Source organism: Choloepus didactylus, chromosome 18 (genome assembly GCF_015220235.1).
Source record: "Choloepus didactylus isolate mChoDid1 chromosome 18, mChoDid1.pri, whole genome shotgun sequence".
Lineage (NCBI taxonomy): Eukaryota > Metazoa > Chordata > Mammalia > Pilosa > Megalonychidae > Choloepus > Choloepus didactylus.
Window position 1 is genome coordinate 58,150,420 of NC_051324.1, and position 19,007 is coordinate 58,169,426.

General features: G+C 38.1%; 1 protein-coding gene across 1 annotated transcript in view; it reads right to left on the reverse strand.

The window, feature by feature from the left end:
- EFCAB3 (EF-hand calcium binding domain 3) overlaps positions 1–7,595 on the reverse strand; it is an 80,016-nt gene extending 72,421 nt beyond the window's left edge. Inside the window, exons 1-2 of the mRNA XM_037808971.1 lie at positions 7,579–7,595; positions 6,368–6,472 (exon numbers count right to left, since the gene is read on the reverse strand). Of these exons, the coding sequence (XP_037664899.1) occupies positions 6,368–6,389 (22 nt within the window). The 5' untranslated portion in view covers positions 6,390–6,472; positions 7,579–7,595. The remainder of the gene's footprint in view (positions 1–6,367; positions 6,473–7,578) is intronic.
- Between the last annotated feature and the right edge of the window lie 11,412 nt (positions 7,596–19,007).

The window sequence follows — 19,007 nt, forward strand, 5'->3', positions numbered from 1 at the left end:
TGGGCTAAATGTTCCCTTAGCAACCTCTGCATATGTTTATAACATTATGTCAAAATTATTTTATGTGCCGATCCCCTGTATTGGACTATAACTCTGTGAGGACAGGGGTTGAGGCTCAATTATTTTTGGGTCCTTAGCATTTAGCACAGAGCCTCACACATAGATAGGATCCCTTCTTTTAATGAATTTACAGTCTGTTGGGAAATAGTACGGGTTTAACATAAGGAAGACAGTAAAAGGAGTTCAGTCTGAGTATTAGAGGAGACTGATGAGATTGTGGAGAGAACCAGACAAGAAAAATAGGAAGAGAGTGGTTGATATCTGAGAACTTAATGCTAAGGCATGAGAAACCCAAGGGTTTAAATACTGTATCCAGGCCAGAATGGTACCTCAAAAGAAATAACTGTAGAGGAAGCTAGGAGAAGAGCAACCATAGGACAAGTGGGAAAGAATGCTTCTTCCACAATGCCACCAAGGAGGAGAAGGGACAGAAAGAGACCCTGAGTGGCACCCTCAAGAATTCCGATAAGGAAGTTATGTTTTATTGCTACAAAACAGTATACACTTTTGTTTTGAAACTAACAGCATATATTTCTTTGTTCCTCTATCCAGAACTCTAATACATATTTCTCTAACATTTCCTCCCTGGCAACAAAATGGGAGCCTGGAGTTTAATGAAAAATGAAACAAAACAAAAACAAAATTAAAATTCCCCTGAAAAAGGAATGGCTGCAAAATCTTAAATTTTAAGTAGTTTCAGTAAAATCTGCTACCCACCCAGCCTTGAGTTGGGAAGTGATAGGATTATGTGCAGTGGAATAACAGAATGTAAAATGATAGCAGTGTAATAGGAAAGAACGCCAAGTTGAGATTAAGAATTCAAAGCAGAAAATCTGAACCATTAGTGAATAATACCTAATCTACCCAAGGGTCTCTAGAGATAAGAGAGATACTGGCTTTCCCCCATACATGGGTTGAGGTCATTCCATTAAGCTGGAGGGTTCCATTAAATGAAGGAATCATAGCTCAAGAGAAGATATTTGCAATGCCTCCAAACAACAAGAAATTAATATTTTGAATATACAAAGTTTTTCTACAAAGCAGCAAGAAAAAGACAGGGTACAGTAGAAAAATGGGAAAGGGTATAAATAAGAAATTTCTAGGAGACAAATAACTGCATGGCTAGTAAGCATAGGAGAGATGCCCCACATTATCGGTAACCAAAGGAATGCAAACATCATAAGCAATGAAATAAATAAATACAAATTAGAATGAGATACTATTTTGTACCTATCAGAATTGAAAAAATTAGAAAGTTAGATAATATCAAGAATGTGGGTTAATAGGAACCTTCATGTACTGCTGCTGGAATTGTAAATGAATACAGCCATTCTGAGAACAAATTGGCAATTCTTAGTTAAAAATTTAAGTTATATATACCTTATGTCCAACAATGCCACTTTTTGATATATATATATATTTCCGAGAGAAATTGTTGAGTTCCATAAGGAGACATGTACATGGACGTTTACTGCAGCATTGTGATAAGTTGGTGGCCACTTTGGTATCTATCACTGGGGTAGTGGAGGGTAAATTGTGTTGGTTGTATTGCAGAGAAATTATTCAGCAACCATAATTAGATTGATTTATAGAAACATGGGTAAATCTCAAACAAACAAACAAACACAAACCAGTGTTGATTCACACCCACTAGGCTGGCTAGAATAAAAAAGTCAGATAATAATTGTTGGAGAGGATGTGGAGGAATTAGAACTCTCACGCATTGCTGGTGGGAATGTAAAATGTTGCAGCTACTTTGGTCCCCCTTCAAATGATTAAACAGTTAATTAAACAATTCCCACCAATTCTATTCCTAAGTATATACCTAAGAGAAATGAAAACATATCTTCATAAAAAACGTGTACATGAATGTTTATAGTGGTGTTATTCATAATAGCCAAAAGGTGGAAACAACCCAAATGTCTGGGAGCTGATAAACGGATAAACAAAATGTGGTATATTCATACAATGGAATATTATTAGGCCATAAAGTAGAAGGAAGTACTGATACATGTCACAATGTGAATGAATCTTGAAACACTTGACTAAATGATAGAAGCCAGTCTCAAAAGACCACATAATATAGGATTCCATTTATACAAAATGCTTAGAATAGACAAATCTATAGAGACAGAACGTATGTTACTGGGTGCTTAGGGCTGGTAAGGGTGGGGAATTGGAGGAGGATGGATTTCTTTTTGAGATCATGACAATGTTTTAGAATTGACTGTGGTGATGGTTGCACATATCTATGAATATACCAAAAATATTGAATTGTACACTTTAAGTAGGTGAATCTGTGGTCTGTGAATTGTATCTCAGTAAAGCTGTTAAAAATATAATATTGAGTGAAAAATGGAAAAAACGAATTTTACAGCACAATGCCACACACTGAACTTTTAAAGGGATACAACAAAACACACATATATAAACAAGCATAAGGAAGGTGGTTTGGAAAGACATATATTAAATACAACATAGAAGGTACTTATGATCAGTGGAAAGAAATGGGAGCCAAATAGGAAAAAATAACAAAATAAAACAGAGTCCTTGCATTGACCAATGAGGATAATGTGCTACAACTGAGGAATTTGGTTAACTCAACTCTGTGCATCTGATGTTAAAAAAAAAAAAAAGTTTGCTCTGCTCCCCCAAAAAGAGGTGCTGGTGAGATATGAAGGAAGAAATATCTAGCAGGCAGCTGGAAACACAGTAGTGACAAAGAATAATCTGAAGAGCAAAGGTTCTCAAGCTTGTTGGTCTCAGGACACCTTTACATTCCTAAAAATTTTTGAGGACCTTCAGGAGGATTATGTAGGTTATAGTTATGGATAGTTGCCATATTAGATACTGAATTTAGAGATTAAAAATATTTATTTATTCATTCATTAAAAAATAGCAATAGTAAATCCATTATGTGTTAATGTACTTTTTAATTGAAAATGCATTTTCCAAAAACATTTGGTGAGAAGGGTGGCATTGCTTTACATTTTGCAAATTTCTTTAATGTCTGATTCTTAGTCTGTTTACATTCAATTTGCTGCAATATGTTTTTTTGGTTGAAGAAAATTTGATCTCATAGAGCTACATAGTTGGAAAAGAGGAGTATTTTAATAGCTTTTTGAGATAATTATGGATATGTCATGCAGCTTATGAAAAACTACACTACATTTATGAGTGAATGAAAGTGAAAAAAGCAAATTATGTCTTAGTGTGATTTTAAAAATAGTTTTAACCTCAGGGGCCTTCTGAAAGGAAGGGGTGTGCCTGGACTGTGTTTTGAGAACTGCTGCTGTAGAGAGTTGATAGTTGAAGCAATGGTCAGGAAGTGATATAATCAAGGGAGGGAAGGAGTTAAAACAGAAAACTGAGAAATAACCCTGGATTGTTTCCACATATAGGAAGCCAGAGGTAGTGAAATGGCAACAAGGATCATTGGTGACTTCTGGCTCTGGAAGCTATTTCAGTAGGGTCAGGAAGGATGTGAGAGGGAAGAAACCCTATAGCCATGCTTCAAGAAGAGAATGTATGGTGAGGAAGCAGAAGCAGCACATACAGACTAATTAAAAAGAGGGCTGTCTGGGTCCTGGTGCCTGTACCCCACCTTTGAGGGAAATAGCAGCGGGAGGCCTGATCCTTGCCCAAGGGGCAGCTGCACACTGGGGCAGTTGGGGAATCCTCCATCCCAGGTAGAGGATGACACAGTCCAGCATTGAGCCAGATTTTGGGCAGCTAAGTGGGGGCACAGGAACCTCACAGTTTTAGCCCCGCCTGGTCAGACACTGCTGGGGCTCCATGAGGTAAACGGTTTCTGAGGACTGAGCCACTGAGTAGTGCCATCTGCTGGGCAGGCTGGAAAGTGCAGCAGAACTGCAAGGCTTTTCAGAGTCTCTCCAGACCCAGTCCCAGGCCCAGTGGTCTATACCACCTGAATGGGTACCCAGCCCTGTTTTGGATGAGAAATAAGGATGAACCAACTGTCAAAGCAGTGCCCTAAAATACACCCAGGTCTTGCTGGCCAGTGAAAAGCAGAGAATGCCTGGAATGGTTGTTGCCTGGGGAAGTTGAACCTCTCAGTCCTGCAGCCCGAGGTCTTTCCATGCAGGAGCCTGGGAATCATCAGTAATATTGTGCTCACAGGCAGGGTCTCAGCCAAGGTGTACAGTGCCCACCCCCCACCCTCAGAGTCAGCGGCTTCCAGAGACTGCAGAGACCTGCAGCCTTGACTGGATTGTTGTCTGGTCGGGTCTCAGCCCAGTGGGCTGCCTCATTCAGAGAGAGGTGAGGTTGTGGGGAAGAGGTGGCCCAAGAGCACCATCTGCTGGGAAGACAGGGGAAGTACAGTCTGTTAAACTGCTTTTCTGTCCAGTCTCTAACGGACTTCTGAAAACAGCTGCACCTCCTGCATGAGGCCCTGGCCCTAGTTTTGCTGTGAATTACTGACAAAGGAGACCTTCAATGCAAACCCAAGCAACAACAAAATCTTAGATGACTGAGGGAAATCAACAAAGTAACCTTATCAAGATAATCAAGTGCCAAGAAATCAGCAAAAAATCACAAAGCACATGAAGAAGCAAGAAGATATTAAAAAGCCAGAGAAGACACAGAATATGGGACAACTAATCATAGATGTTCAAACAAATCTCTTAAATAACTTCAGTGAGATGACTAAAGAGATAAACGATTATCAAGAAGTCACTAAAAGAGCATAAAAAAGAATTTGCAACAATAAACAGAAAAATAGCAGATCTTACAGAAATGAAAGGTACTGTATATCAAATTAAAAGTATACTAGAGACACACAATAGCAGATTTGAAAAGGCAAAAGAAAGATAAACTAGAAGGCAAAGCAACTGAATTCAAATGCACAAAAGAACAAATGGTGAAAAAAGTGGAAAAATCTCTAAATGCTTACATTGAAAAGAAAGAAAGAGCTAAAATCAAAGACTTAATTGAACAACTGAAGAAACTGGAGAAAGAGCAGCAAACGAACCCTAAAGCAAATAGAAGAGAAATAACAAAGATTAAAGCAGAAAAAGATGGCTGGGAAAGAAGGGAGGAATGAAAAGATAGTTATAAAGTAGAAAAACCAAGTGAAGATTGTTTAAAAAGGGGAGGGGCAGATGTGCCTGTTTATAGGCAGAGTAGAGAGAGAGAGGGATGAAACTCAGTATATGGAAAAGGAATTATTACAGGAGCAATTTTTGAAGAGATGGGAGATGATGAGTTCGATAGCAGTGGATGTGGAATGATTGCAAAGTATCTCTTAAAACTGAAGAGAGGTGAGAGTATAGGTAAGTAGAAAGAGATGATAAACTGGAGAGAACTGAAAATGGAGATGTTGCAATGAGTTTCAAATTTATTGCTTTAAAACTATGATTTGAAAAACATGATTGGTCAGTGTTTTATCTTCTACTTTCAGTTGGCCTTAGTAGAGAAAGCCAAGTATGTTCTTGCTTTCATTTTTGTATCCCTTATGCCTATGCAGGGCCTAGACATAATAATTGAGCAATAAATGTCTGTTCATTGAATATGTCAATAAACGGTCTTTTTAATTCAAGACCAGAGCTGCACAGAAGCTATTTGGAAACATCATGAAGCATTATCAAGAGAAATACTCCCCTTAATGTGCCTAGATCTTTTTGTTTTGTTTTTGTGTCAGAACAATTGCAAATGAAAGAAACTAATAGAAATAAAAAATTAGTCTAAAGTAGTTCTATAACACACAGGCCAGTGGATAAGTCAGGTAATCAGACTATACATCGCAATTAACAAGGAAATATTTGGAAGGATTGTATGGTGTGTGAATATGTCTCAATAAAACTGCTTAAAAAAATAAACAAATGAATCAACCTACCCCAAACTCTCCCTGCTTTCCCTGTGTGTCTCTCTCTAATACATATTTTTATTTTAATTTCAATTATTCTAATATTTTTCCTTCATTTTCTTGGGCTGGAATCATGCCTGCTGCACAAATAGCATATTGTTTGTATCTGTGATTTAAGAAATGAAAGACCAGACACAATCTTAAAGTATCATCTCTTTCCTTCATCTTCTAGATCCTTGATAGGCAAAGTGTGACCCACAGATCAGCAGCATTGGCATCATCTGGGACTTGTAGCAATGCAGAATCTCAGGCTCCACCCCAGATCTTCTGAATCAAAATCTGCATTTTAACAAGATGCGTGGATGATTCATATGCACAATCAAATTTGAGAAGCAAAATAAGGATAATTTTCTAAGGATTTTCCATACAGGCAAAAAAGGCGTACTCCTAGGAAGACACTGATTATAAAAAATACCTCACCATTAAATGTCAGTTGAGGCATCAGCTCCTTTATTTCTCTTTCTGTGAGTTGAATCCCTTTGCTTGCCAGAAAATTGTCTAAGTCCTGGACATCAATCACCTCTCCTTAGAAAAGATAAGAAATAGGTTGCACAAATATTAGAACTACCAGGTTATTACAAAGGGTGAAAAACATTATCTTTGCTTATATATACCATCACCCATGTATAACCAGAATTAATGGAAGCATCAGAAAAAAGTCCAATGTCTTTAATTCTGGTTCAGGAAATCAGAAGGTGTCTATAAAGAAGAGTACACCAAGGGGTGAAGAATTGACTGGTGGGTTATTGCAAAATCCACAACGAATCAAGCTAGGACTTGATTTTATTTCTCTCTTACTCTTTCCCTACTTGAAGATTCAGTATTTTCTACAGACAAGTTTTTAAATATTTATTTTAATTTACTTTGCTTCTCTTGACACTATGCATTTCAAGAATTTTATTCATCTCAACACAATCAAAAAAGAAGTAAATTTTCTTCATTGTAAAAATAATATAACAAGATTAAAGATTAATGTAAAAGGGGAAATATAGAATTCTATCACCCAACCACAAAACAAGCAAACATTTTTTTTTTTCCTATTTCATCCTAGTCTTTGACAATGAGACTATACTTTTACAATGTGGCAATCTAAAGGACATATATTTCTGTATTCTACTTTTCCAATCTAATATCACTGCTTCATAAACATGCTTCCAAGTTGCCACATAATCTTCACAGCATTTCAACACAAAATATTCCATTAAACTGACATAGCATGATTTATGAATTAATTCCCACACTGTTAGATATTTAGGCTGTTTCAAATTTCTCAATATTTTGAGAATGAAAGTCTTTAAAGATTTTTTCTTTTATTCTGTCAAACTATTTCCACAGGATAAATTTCTAGGAGTGGAATTAGTTGGGGGGAAAAGGTAGTACTGACATTCTTGATATATGTTACTACACTGAAGTACTTTTCTAGGGAAAATTTCAGAGAATATTATGGGCATTGATCTATAAACACAGATTAGTTATTGTTTATCCAAGTTCAGCATCATCCACAAAAATGGAACATATGTTACATGAAAGAATTTTAAACATTCATGAAGGGGAAATATTTTTCTTCACCATTAATTACAAAGTATTAAGATGTTATTTCTAACATCTTTTCAACATCTCTTGCAACTCACCCTTGATGTAACTGATAGCATCCAACAAATCCTTCAGATCAACAGTTCCATCAACTATAAGGGAAGAAAAATATATCTCAGAGTCAGATATGTTATTATTACTGGACTCACAAAGCTATGCTGTATCAGTTCTGAAATTATAAACTACCATAAGCAATAATTTTTTAAAATTTACTGAGAATTTTATGGACTTTTATGCAGAAATAAGTGTTATCTTAGAAACAAAGAAGCTTTCAATCTATAACAAATCATTCTTGTATCTTCTTTTTTTCTTTGCCTAAGAGACCATCACAGTGAAATTAAGTGACTGGTTACAGTTAAGTGTAGGGAAAGAGGATAAATAAACCTGATATAGGTATTTTTATTTAGTCCAGTTAATCACCAAATATTTATGGAGTACCATCTATGTGCCAGGCACTTTGCTAGTAATACAAAAGCAAACAAGGTGATAGAGCTTTTGCCCTCAAGGTGTGTACAGTCCAGGGGAGGGAGACAGGCAAAATAACCATGCAAACAAATAAACACAAAGGATAACATAAGGTACTGATAAGACGCTATCAAAAATAAAATAGGGCAATATAATAAGAAGTAATAGAGTGTGGGGTTGCTTTAGAAAGGGAGGTCAGGACAGGCCTCTCTGAGGAAGTCTATTTGATTTGATATCTGAATGATGAAAAGAGAGTAGCCATGTGAAGAACTGGGGGAAGAACATGACAAGCAGAATAGTATGTGTGATAGCCTTAGTATCAGAATGAATTTGACATGATTGAGAGACAAGACCAGAGGGGCAGGGGCCAAATCTTGCATGATCAGTGACATGATCTGATTTCATCTTTAAAAAGATCACTCTGGCTGGTAGGTGCAGGGTTGGGAAAATGGATGAATGGAGACTAGATTGAAGGCTGATTCAGGGGTCCACATGAGGGATGATGATGCCTTCTGCCATGGTTGTAACAGTGGAGATGGTGACAAGTGCATGGATTCAGGACATATTTTTCAAGTAGAGTCTAGGTTTAAATGTGGGATATGAGGGCAAGTAGAAAACAAGGATGAAGTCTAGTTTTAATTCTTCATTTTTTTCCTTTCCTAATCAACAGGGTGGTTAGGGTGTCAATATTGAGATGGGGAGGGCTTGAGACTTTTTAAGGGAGTTAATAATTCCATTAAATTGGTGATGCCTTTTAAACACCCAAGTGGAGATATCAAATAGCTAGTTTTTTTTTTAATTCAGTTTTATTGAAATATATTCATAAACCATACAGTCATCCATTGTATACAATCAACTGTTCACAGTATGATCATATAGTTATGCGTTCATCACCACAATCTATTTCTGAACATTTTCCTTACATCAGAAAGAATCAGAATAAGAATAAAAAATAAAAGTGAAAAGAGAATACCCAAACCATCCCCCCATCCCACCCTATTTGTCATTTAGTTTTTACTCCCATTTTTCTACTGATTTTTTTTCAATTTTTTAACTTTGTTTATCAAAAAATTAAAAACAAACAGGAAAACAACAACCAAAAAAACCCCACAACATTTCAAACAAAGCAATGGATTAAGGAAAACAAATAACCTAAAATAACTACTTTGCTTCCAATATGTTCCTACCATACCCCAAGAAAATTAATAAACCATGTCCAAACAGAGGAGTAAGAAAAGCAAATAATCTAAAATAACTACATTGCTTCCAACATGTTCCTACCATACCCCAAGAAAATTAACAACCCCTAAGAAAACAAAGGAATAAGAGAAAAAAAAAACCTAAAATAACTCTATTGCTTCCAACATGATCTTACTATATCCAAGAAAGTTTACAAACCATAATCATTCCTGAGCATTCCCATAACCTTGAGATTACCTTCCATAGTTTATCTGTTCTTATTAGATTATCATTCCCCCTCCACTAATTGGTATCTCTAGGTCCCCTACATTCTACAGTATAAAACATTGTACATTTTTCACAGAATTCACATTAGTGGTAACATACAGTATCTCTCTTTCTGTGCCTGGCTTATTTTGCTCAGCATTATGTCTTTTTTTTTTTTTTTAATCTTCATTTTATTGAGATATATTCATATACCACGCAGTCATACAAAACAAATCGTACTTTTGATTGTTCACAGTACCATTACATAGTTGTACATTCATCACCCAAATCAATCCCTGACACCTTCATTAGCACACACACAAGAATAACAAGAATAATAATTAGAGTGAAAAAGAGCAATTGAAGTAAAAAAGAACACTGGGTACCTCTGTCTGTTTGTTTCCTTCCCCTATTTTTCTACTCATCCATCCATAAACTAGACAAAGTGGAGTGTGGTCCTTATGGCTTTCCCAATCCCCTTGTCACCCCTCATAAGCTACATTTTTATACAACTGTCTTCGAGATTCATGGGTTCTGGGTTGTAGTTTGATAGTTTCAGGTATCCACCACCAGCTACCCCAATTCTTTAGAACCTAAAAAGGGTTGTCTAAAGTGTGCGTAAGAGTGCCCACCAGAGTGACCTCTCGGCTCCTTCTGGATTCTCTCTGCCACTGAAGCTTATTTCATTTCCTTTCACATCCCCCTTTTGGTCAAGAAGATGTTCTCCGTCCCACGATGCCAGGTCTACATTCCTCCCCGGGAGTCATATTCCAGGTTGCCAGGGAGATTCACTCCCCTGGGTGTCTGATCCCACGTAGGGGGGAGGGCAGTGATTTCACCTTTCAAGTTGGCTTAGCTAGAGAGACAGGGCCACATCTGAGCAACAAAGAGGCATTCGGGAGGAGGCTCTTAGGCACAACCATAGGGAGGCCTAGCCTCTCCTTTGCAGCAACCGTCTTCCCAAGGGTAAAACCTGTGGTAGAGGGCTCAACCCATCAAACCACCAGTCCCCTACGTCTGTGGTCATGTTAGCAACCATGGAGGTGGGGTAGGCGAATACCCCTGCATTCTCCACAGGCTCCTCAAGGGGGCACTACATCTTTTTTTTTTTTTTTTTTTAACTTTCCCTTCTTTTTTAAATCAACTGTATGAAAAAAAAGTTAAAAAGAAAACAAACATACAATAAAAGAACATTTCAAAGAGACCATAACAAGGGAGTAAGAAAAAGACAACTAACCTAAGATAACTGCTTAACTTCCAACATGTTCCTACTTTACCCCAAGAAAGTTACCTAATATAGCAACATTTCAGTGAACTTGCTCCTACTATATCCATCAGAAATTAACAGACCATAGTCATTCCTGGGCATCCCCAGAACGTTAAATAGCTTATCTGTTCTTCTTGGATTATTGTTCCCCCTTCCTTAATTGCTCTCTATTGCTAGTTCCCCTACATTCTACATTATAAGCCATTTGTTTTACATTTTTCAAAGTTCACATTAGTGGTAGCATATAATATTTCTCTTTTTGTGCCTGGCTTATTTCGCTTAGCATTATGACCTCAAGGTTCATCCATGTTGTCATATGTTTCACGAGATCGTTCCTTCTTACTGCCGCGTAGTATTCCATCGTGTGTATATACCACATTTTATTTATCCACTCATCTGTTGAAGGACATTTGGGTTGTTTCCATCTTTTGGCAATTGTGAATAATGCTGCTATGAACATTGGCGTGCAGATATCTGTTCGTGTCACTGCTTTCCGATCTTCCGGGTATATACCGAGAAGTGCAATCGCTGGATCGAATGGTAACTCTATATCTAGTTTTCTAAGGAACTGCCAGACTGACTTCCAGAGTGGCTGAACCATTATACAGTCCCACCAACAGTGAATAAGAGTTCCAATTTCTCCACATCCCCTCCAGCATTTGTAGTTTCCTTTTTGTTTAATGGCAGTCATTCTAACCGGTGTTAGATGGTATCTCATTGTGGTCTTAATTTGCATCTCTCTAATAGCTAGTGAAGCTGAACATTTTTTCATGTGTTTCTTGGCCATTTGTATTTCCTCTTCAGAGAACTGTCTTTTCATATCTTTTGCCCATTTTATAATTGGGCCGACTGTACTATTGTCATTGAGTTGTAGGATTTCTTTATATATGCAAGATATCAGTCTTTTGTCAGATACATGGTTTCCAAAAATTTTTTTCCCATTGAGTTGGCTGCCTCTTTACCTTTTTGAGAAATTCCTTTGAGGTGCAGAAACTTCTAAGCTTGAGGAGTTCCCATTTATCTATTTTCTCTTCTGTTGCTTGTGCTTTGGGTGTAAAGTCTAGGAAGTGGCCGCCTAATACAAGGTCTTGAAGATGTTTTCCTACATTATCTTCTAGGAGTTTTATGGTACTTTCTTTTATATTGAGATCTTTGGTCCATTTTGAGTTAATTTTTGTGTAGGGGGTGAGGTAGGGGTCCTCTTTCATTCTTTTGGATATGGATATCCAACTCTCCCAGCCCCATTTGTTGAAAAGACCATTATGGCTCAGTTCAGTGACTTTGGGGGCCTTATCAAAGATCAGTCGGCCATAGATCTGAGGGTCTGTCTCTGAATTCTCAATTCGATTCCATTGATCTATATGTCTATCTTTGTGCCAGTACCATGCTGTTTTGGCAACTGTCGCTTTATAATAAGCTTCAAAGTCAGGGAGTGTAAGTCCTCCCACTTCGTTTTTCTTTTTTAGAGTGTCTTTAGCAATTCGAGGCATCTTCCCTTTCCAAATAAATTTGATAACTAGCTTTTCCAAGTCTGCAAAGTAGGTTGTTGGAATTTTGATTGGGATTGCATTGAATCTGTAGATGAGTTTGGGTAGAATTGACATCTTAATGACATTTAGTCTTCCTATCCATGAACATGGAATATTTTTCCATCTTTTAAGGTCGCCTTCTATTTCTTTTAGTAGAGTTATGTAGTTTTCTTTGTATAGGTCTTTTACATCTTTGGTTAAGTTTATTCCTAGGTACTTGATTTTTTTAGTTGCTAGTGAAAATGGTATCTTTTTCTTGAGTGTCTCTTCAGTTTGTTCATTTCTAGCATATAGAAACATTACTGACTTATGTGCATTAACCTTGTATCCCGCTACTTTGCTAAATTTGTTTATTAGCTCTATTAGCTGTATCGTCGATTTCTCAGGGTTTTCTAGATATAAGATCATATCATCTGCAAACAATGACAGTTTTACTTCTTCTTTTCCAATTTGGATGCCTTTTATTTCTTTGTCTTGCCAGATTGCCCTGGCTAGCACTTCCAGCACAATGTTGAATAACAGTGGTGACAGCGGGCATCCTTGTCTTGTTCCTGATCTTAGAGGGAAGGCTTTCAGTCTCTCACCATTGAGTACTATGCTAGCTGTGGGTTTTTCATATATGCTCTTTATCATGTTGAGGAAGTTTCCTTCAATTCCTACCTTTTGAAGTGTTTTTATCAAAAAGGGATGTTGGGAGGGAGGCGGGGCAAGATGGCAGACTGGTGAGCTGTATGTTTTAGTTACTCCTCCAGGAAAGTAGGTAAAAAGCCAGGAACTGCGTGGACTGGATACCACAGAGCAATCTGTCTTTGGGCATACTTCATACAACACTCATGAAAATGTGGAACTGCTGAGATCAGCGAAATCTGTAAGTTTTTGTGGCCAGGGGACCCGCGCCCCTCCCTGCCAGGCTCAGTCCCGGGGGAGGAGGGGCTGTCAGCTCCAGGAAGGAGAAGGGAGAATTGCAGTGGCTGCTCTTATCGGAAACTGATTCTACTGATTCAAACTCCAACCATAGATAGACTGAGACCAGACACCAGAGACTCTGAGAGCAGCCAGCCCAGCAGAGAGGAGACAGGCATAGAAAAAAAACAACACGAAAAACTCCAAAATAAAAGCAGAGGATTTTTGGAGTTCTGGTGAACACAGAAAGGGGAAGGGCGGAGATCAGGCCTTGAGGCGCATATGCAAATCCCGAAGCAAGGCTGATCTCTCTGCCCTGTGCACCCTTCCTTAATGGCCCTGGTTGCTTTGTCTATTAGCATTTCAATAACCCATTAGATCTCTGAGGAGGGCCATTTTTTTTTTTTTTTTTAAATCCTTTTTGCTTTTTCTAAAACAATTACTCTAAGAAGCTCAATACAGAAAGCTTCAAAGAATTGAAATTTGGGCACGTCAAGTCAAGAGCAGAACTAAGAGAGCTCTGAGACAAAAGGCAATAATCCAGTGGCTGAGAAAATTCACTAAACAACACAACTTCCCAAGAAAAGGGGGGGTGTCCGCTCACAGCCACCATCCTGGTGGACAGGAAACACTCCTGCCCATCGCCAGCCCCATAGCCCAGAGCTGCCCCAGACAACCCAGTGTGACGGAAGTGCTTCAAATAACAGGCACACACCACAAAACTGGGCGTGGACATTAGCCTTCCCTGCAACCTCAGCTGAATGTCCCAGAGCTGGGAAGGGGGAGCAGTGTGAATTAACAGAGCCCCATTCAGCCATCATTTGAGCAGACTGGGAGCCTCCCAACACAGCCCAGCAACCCAGAAGTGCCCTGGGGGGACGGCACTCACCTGTGACATAGCACAGTCATCCCTCAACAGAGGACCCGGGGTGCACAGCCTGGAAGAGGGGCCCACTTGCAAGTCTCAGGAGCCATACGCCAATACCAAAGACTTGTGGGTCAGTGGCAGAGACAAACTGTGGCAGGACTGAACTGAAGGATTAGACTATTGCAGTAGCTTTAAAACTCTAGGATCATCAGGGAGATTTGATTGTTAGGGCCACCCCCCCTCCCCGACTGCCCAGAAACACGCCCCACATACAGGGCAGGCAACACCAACTACACATGCAAGCTTGGGACACCAATTGGGCCCCACAAGACTCACTCCCCCACTCACCAAAAAGGCTAAGCAGGGGAGATCTGGCTTGTGGAGAACAGGTGGCTCGTGGACGCCACCTGCTGGTTAGTTAGAGAAAGTGTACTCCACGAAGCTGTAGATCTGATAAATTAGAGATAAGGACTTCAACTGGTCTACAAACCCTAAAAGAACCCTATCAAGGTCAGCAAATGCCACGAGGCCAAAAACAACAGAAAATTATAAAGCATATGAAAAAACCAGACGATATGGATAACCCAAGCCCAAGCACCCAAATCAAAAGACCAGAAGAGACACACCTAGAGCAGCTACTCAAAGAACTAAAGATGAACAATGAGACCATAGTACGGGATATGAAGGAAATCAAGAAGACCCTAGAAGAGCATAAAGAAGACATTGCAAGACTAAATAAAAAAATGGATGATCTTATGGAAATTAAAGAAACTGTTGACCAAATTAAAAAGATTCTGGACACTCATAGTACAAGACTAGAGGAAGTTGAACAACGAATCAGTGACCTGGAAGATGACAGAATGGAAAATGAAAGCATAAAAGAAAGAATGGGGAAAAAAATTGAAAAACTCGAAACGGACCTCAGGGATATGATAGATAATATGAAACGTCCGAATATAAGACTCATTGGTGTCCCAGAAGGGGAAGAAAAGGGTAAAGGTCTAGGAAGAGTATTCAAAGAAATTGTTGGGGAAAACTTCCCAAATCTTCTAAACAACATAAATACACAAATCATAAATGCTCCGCGAACTCCAAATAGAATAAATCCAAAAAAACCCTCTCCGAGACATATACTGATCACACTGTCAAACATAGAAGAGAAGGAGCAAGTTCTGAAAGCAGCAAGAGAAAAGCAATTCACCACATACAAAGGAAACAGCATAAGACTAAGTAGTGACTACTCAGCAGCCACCATGGAGGCGAGAAGGCAGTGGCACGATATATTTAAAATTCTGAGTGAGAGGAATTTCCAGCCAAGAATACTTTATCCAGCAAAGCTCTCCTTCAAATTTGAGGGAGAGCTTAAATTTTTCACAGACAAACAAATGCTGAGAGAATTTGCTAACAAGAGACCTGCCCTACTGGAGATACTAAAGGGAGCCCTACAGACAGAGAAACAAAGACAGGACAGAGAGACTTGGAGAAAGGTTCAGTACTAAAGAGATTCGGTATGGGTACAATAAAGGATATTAATAGAGAGAGGGAAAAATATGGCAAACATAATCCAAAGGATAAGATGGCCGATTCAAGAAATGCCTTCACGGTTTTAACATTGAATGTAAATGGATTAAACTCCCAAATTAAAAGATATAGATTCGCAGAATGGATCAAAAAAAATGAACCATCAATATGTTGCATACAAGAGACTCATCTTAGACACAGGGACACAAAGAAAATGAAAGTGAAAGGATGGAAAAAAATATTTCATGCAAGCTACAGCCAAAAGAAAGCAGGTGTAGCAATATTAATCTCAGATAAAATAGACTTCAAATGCAGGGATGTTTTGAGAGACAAAGAAGGCCAGTACATACTAATAAAAGGGGCAATTCAGCAAGAAGAAATAACAATCGTAAATGTCTATGCACCCAATCAAGGTGCCACAAAATACATGAGAGAAACACTGGCAAAACTAAAGGAAGCAATTGATGTTTCCACAATAATTGCGGGAGACTTCAACACATCACTCTCTCCTATAGATAGATCAACCAGACAGAAGACCAATAAGGAAATTGAAAACCTAAACAATCTGATAAATGAATTAGATTTAACAGACATATACAGGACATTACATCCCAAATCACCAGGATACACATACTTTTCTAGTGCTCACGGAACTTTCTCCAGAATAGATCATATGCTGGGACATAAAACAAGCCTCAATAAATTTAAAAAGATTGAAATTATTCAAAGCACATTCTCTGACCACAATGGAATACAATTAGAAGTCAATAACCATCAGAGACTTAGAAAATTCACAAACACCTGGAGGTTAAACAACACACTCCTAAACAATCAGTGGGTTAAAGAAGAAATAGCAAGAGAAATTGCTAAATATATAGAGACGAATGAAAATGAGAACCCAACATACCAAAACCTATGGGATGCAGCAAAAGCAGTGCTAAGGGGGAAATTTATAGCACTAAACGCATATATTAAAAAGGAAGAAAGAGCCAAAATCAAAGAACTAATGGATCAACTGAAGAAGCTAGAAAATGAACAGCAAACCAATCCTAAACCAAGTACAAGAAAAGAAATAACAAGGATTAAAGCAGAAATAAATGACATAGAGAACAAAAAAACAATAGAAAGGATAAATATCACCAAAAGTTGGTTCTTTGAGAAGATCAACAAGATTGACAAGCCCCTAGCTAGACTGACAAAATCAAAAAGACAGAAGACCCATATAAACAAAATAATGAATGAAAAAGGTGACATAACTGCAGATCCTGAAGAAATTAAAAAAATTATAAGAGGATATTATGAACAACTGTATGGCAACAAACTGGATAATGTAGAAGAAATGGACAATTTCCTGGAAACATATGAACAACCTAGACTGACCAGAGAAGAAATAGAAGACCTCAACCAACCCATCACAAGCAAAGAGATCCAATCAGTCATCAAAAATCTTCCCACAAATAAATGCCCAGGGCCAGATGGCTTCACAGGGGAATTCTACCAAACTTTCCAGAAAGAACTGACACCAATCTTACTTAAACTCTTTCAAAACATTGAAGAAAATGGAACACTACCTAACTCATTTTATGAAGCTAACATCAATCTAATACCAAAACCAGGCAAAGATGCTACAAAAAAGGAAAACTACCGGCCAATCTCCCTAATGAATATAGATGCAAAAATCCTCAACAAAATACTTGCAAATCGAATCCAAAGACACATTAAAAAAATCATACACCATGACCAAGTGGGGTTCATTCCAGGCATGCAAGGATGGTTCAACATAAGAAAAACAATCAATGTATTACAACACATTAAAAACTCGAAAGGGAAAAATCAATTGATCATCTCAATAGATGCTGAAAAAGCATTTGACAAAATCCAACATCCCTTTTTGATAAAAACACTTCAAAAGGTAGGAATTGAAGGAAACTTCCTCAACATGATAAAGAGCATATATGAAAAACCCACAGCCAGCATAGTACTCAATGGTGAGAGACTGAAAGCCTTCCCTCTAAGATCAGGAACAAGACAAGGATGCCCGCTGTCACCACTGTTATTCAACATTGTGCTGGAAGTGCTAGCCGGGGCAATCCGGCAAGACAAGGAAATAAAAGGCATCCAAATTGGAAAAGAAGAAGTAAAACTGTCATTGTTTGCAGATGATATGATCTTATATCTAGAAAACCCTGAGAAATCAACGATACACCTACTAGAGCTAATAAACAAATTTAGCAAAGTAGCGGGATACAAGATTAATGCACATAAGTCAGTAATGTTTCTATATGCTAGAAATGAACAAACTGAAGAGACACTCAAGAAAAAGATACCATTTTCAATAGCAACTAAAAAAATCAAGTACCTAGGAATAAACTTAACCAAAGATGTAAAAGACCTATACAAAGAAAACTACATAACTCTACTAAAAGAAATAGAAGGGGACCTTAAAAGATGGAAAAATATTCCATGTTCATGGATAGGAAGGCTAAAAGTCATTAAGATGTCAATTCTACCCAAACTCATCTACAGATTCAATGCAATCCCAATCAAAATTCCAACAACCTACTTTGCAGACTTGGAAAAGCTAGTTATCAAATTTATTTGGAAAGGGAAGATGCCTCGAATTGCTAAAGACACTCTAAAAAAGAAAAACGAAGTGGGAGGACTTACACTCCCTGACTTTGAAGCTTATTATAAAGCGACAGTTGCCAAAACAGCATGGTACTGGCACAAAGATAGACATATAGATCAATGGAATCGAATTGAGAATTCAGAGATAGACCCTCAGATCTATGGCCGACTGATCTTTGATAAGGCCCCCAAAGTCACCGAACTGAGCCATAATGGTCTTTTCAACAAATGGGGCTGGGAGAGTTGGATATCCATATCCAAAAGAATGAAAGAGGACCCCTACCTCACCCCCTACACAAAAATTAACTCAAAATGGACCAAAGATCTCAATATAAAAGAAAGTACCATAAAACTCCTAGAAGATAATGTAGGAAAACATCTTCAAGACCTTGTATTAGGAGGCCACTTCCTAGACTTTACACCCAAAGCACAAGCAACAAAAGAGAAAATAGATAAATGGGAACTCCTCAAGCTTAGAAGTTTCTGCACCTCAAAGGAATTTCTCAAAAAGGTAAAGAGGCACCCAACTCAATGGGAAAAAATTTTTGGAAACCATGTATCTGACAAAAGACTGATATCTTGCATATACAGAGAAATCCTACAACTCAATGACAATAGTACAGACAGCCCAATTATAAAATGGGCAAAAGATATGAAAAGACAGTTCTCTGAAGAGGAAATACAAATGGCCAAGAAACACATGAAAAAATGTTCAGCTTCACTAGCTATTAGAGAGATGCAAATTAAGACCACAATGAGATACCATCTAACACCGGTTAGAATGGCTGCCATTAAACAAACAGGAAACTACAAATGCTGGAGGGGATGTGGAGAAATTGG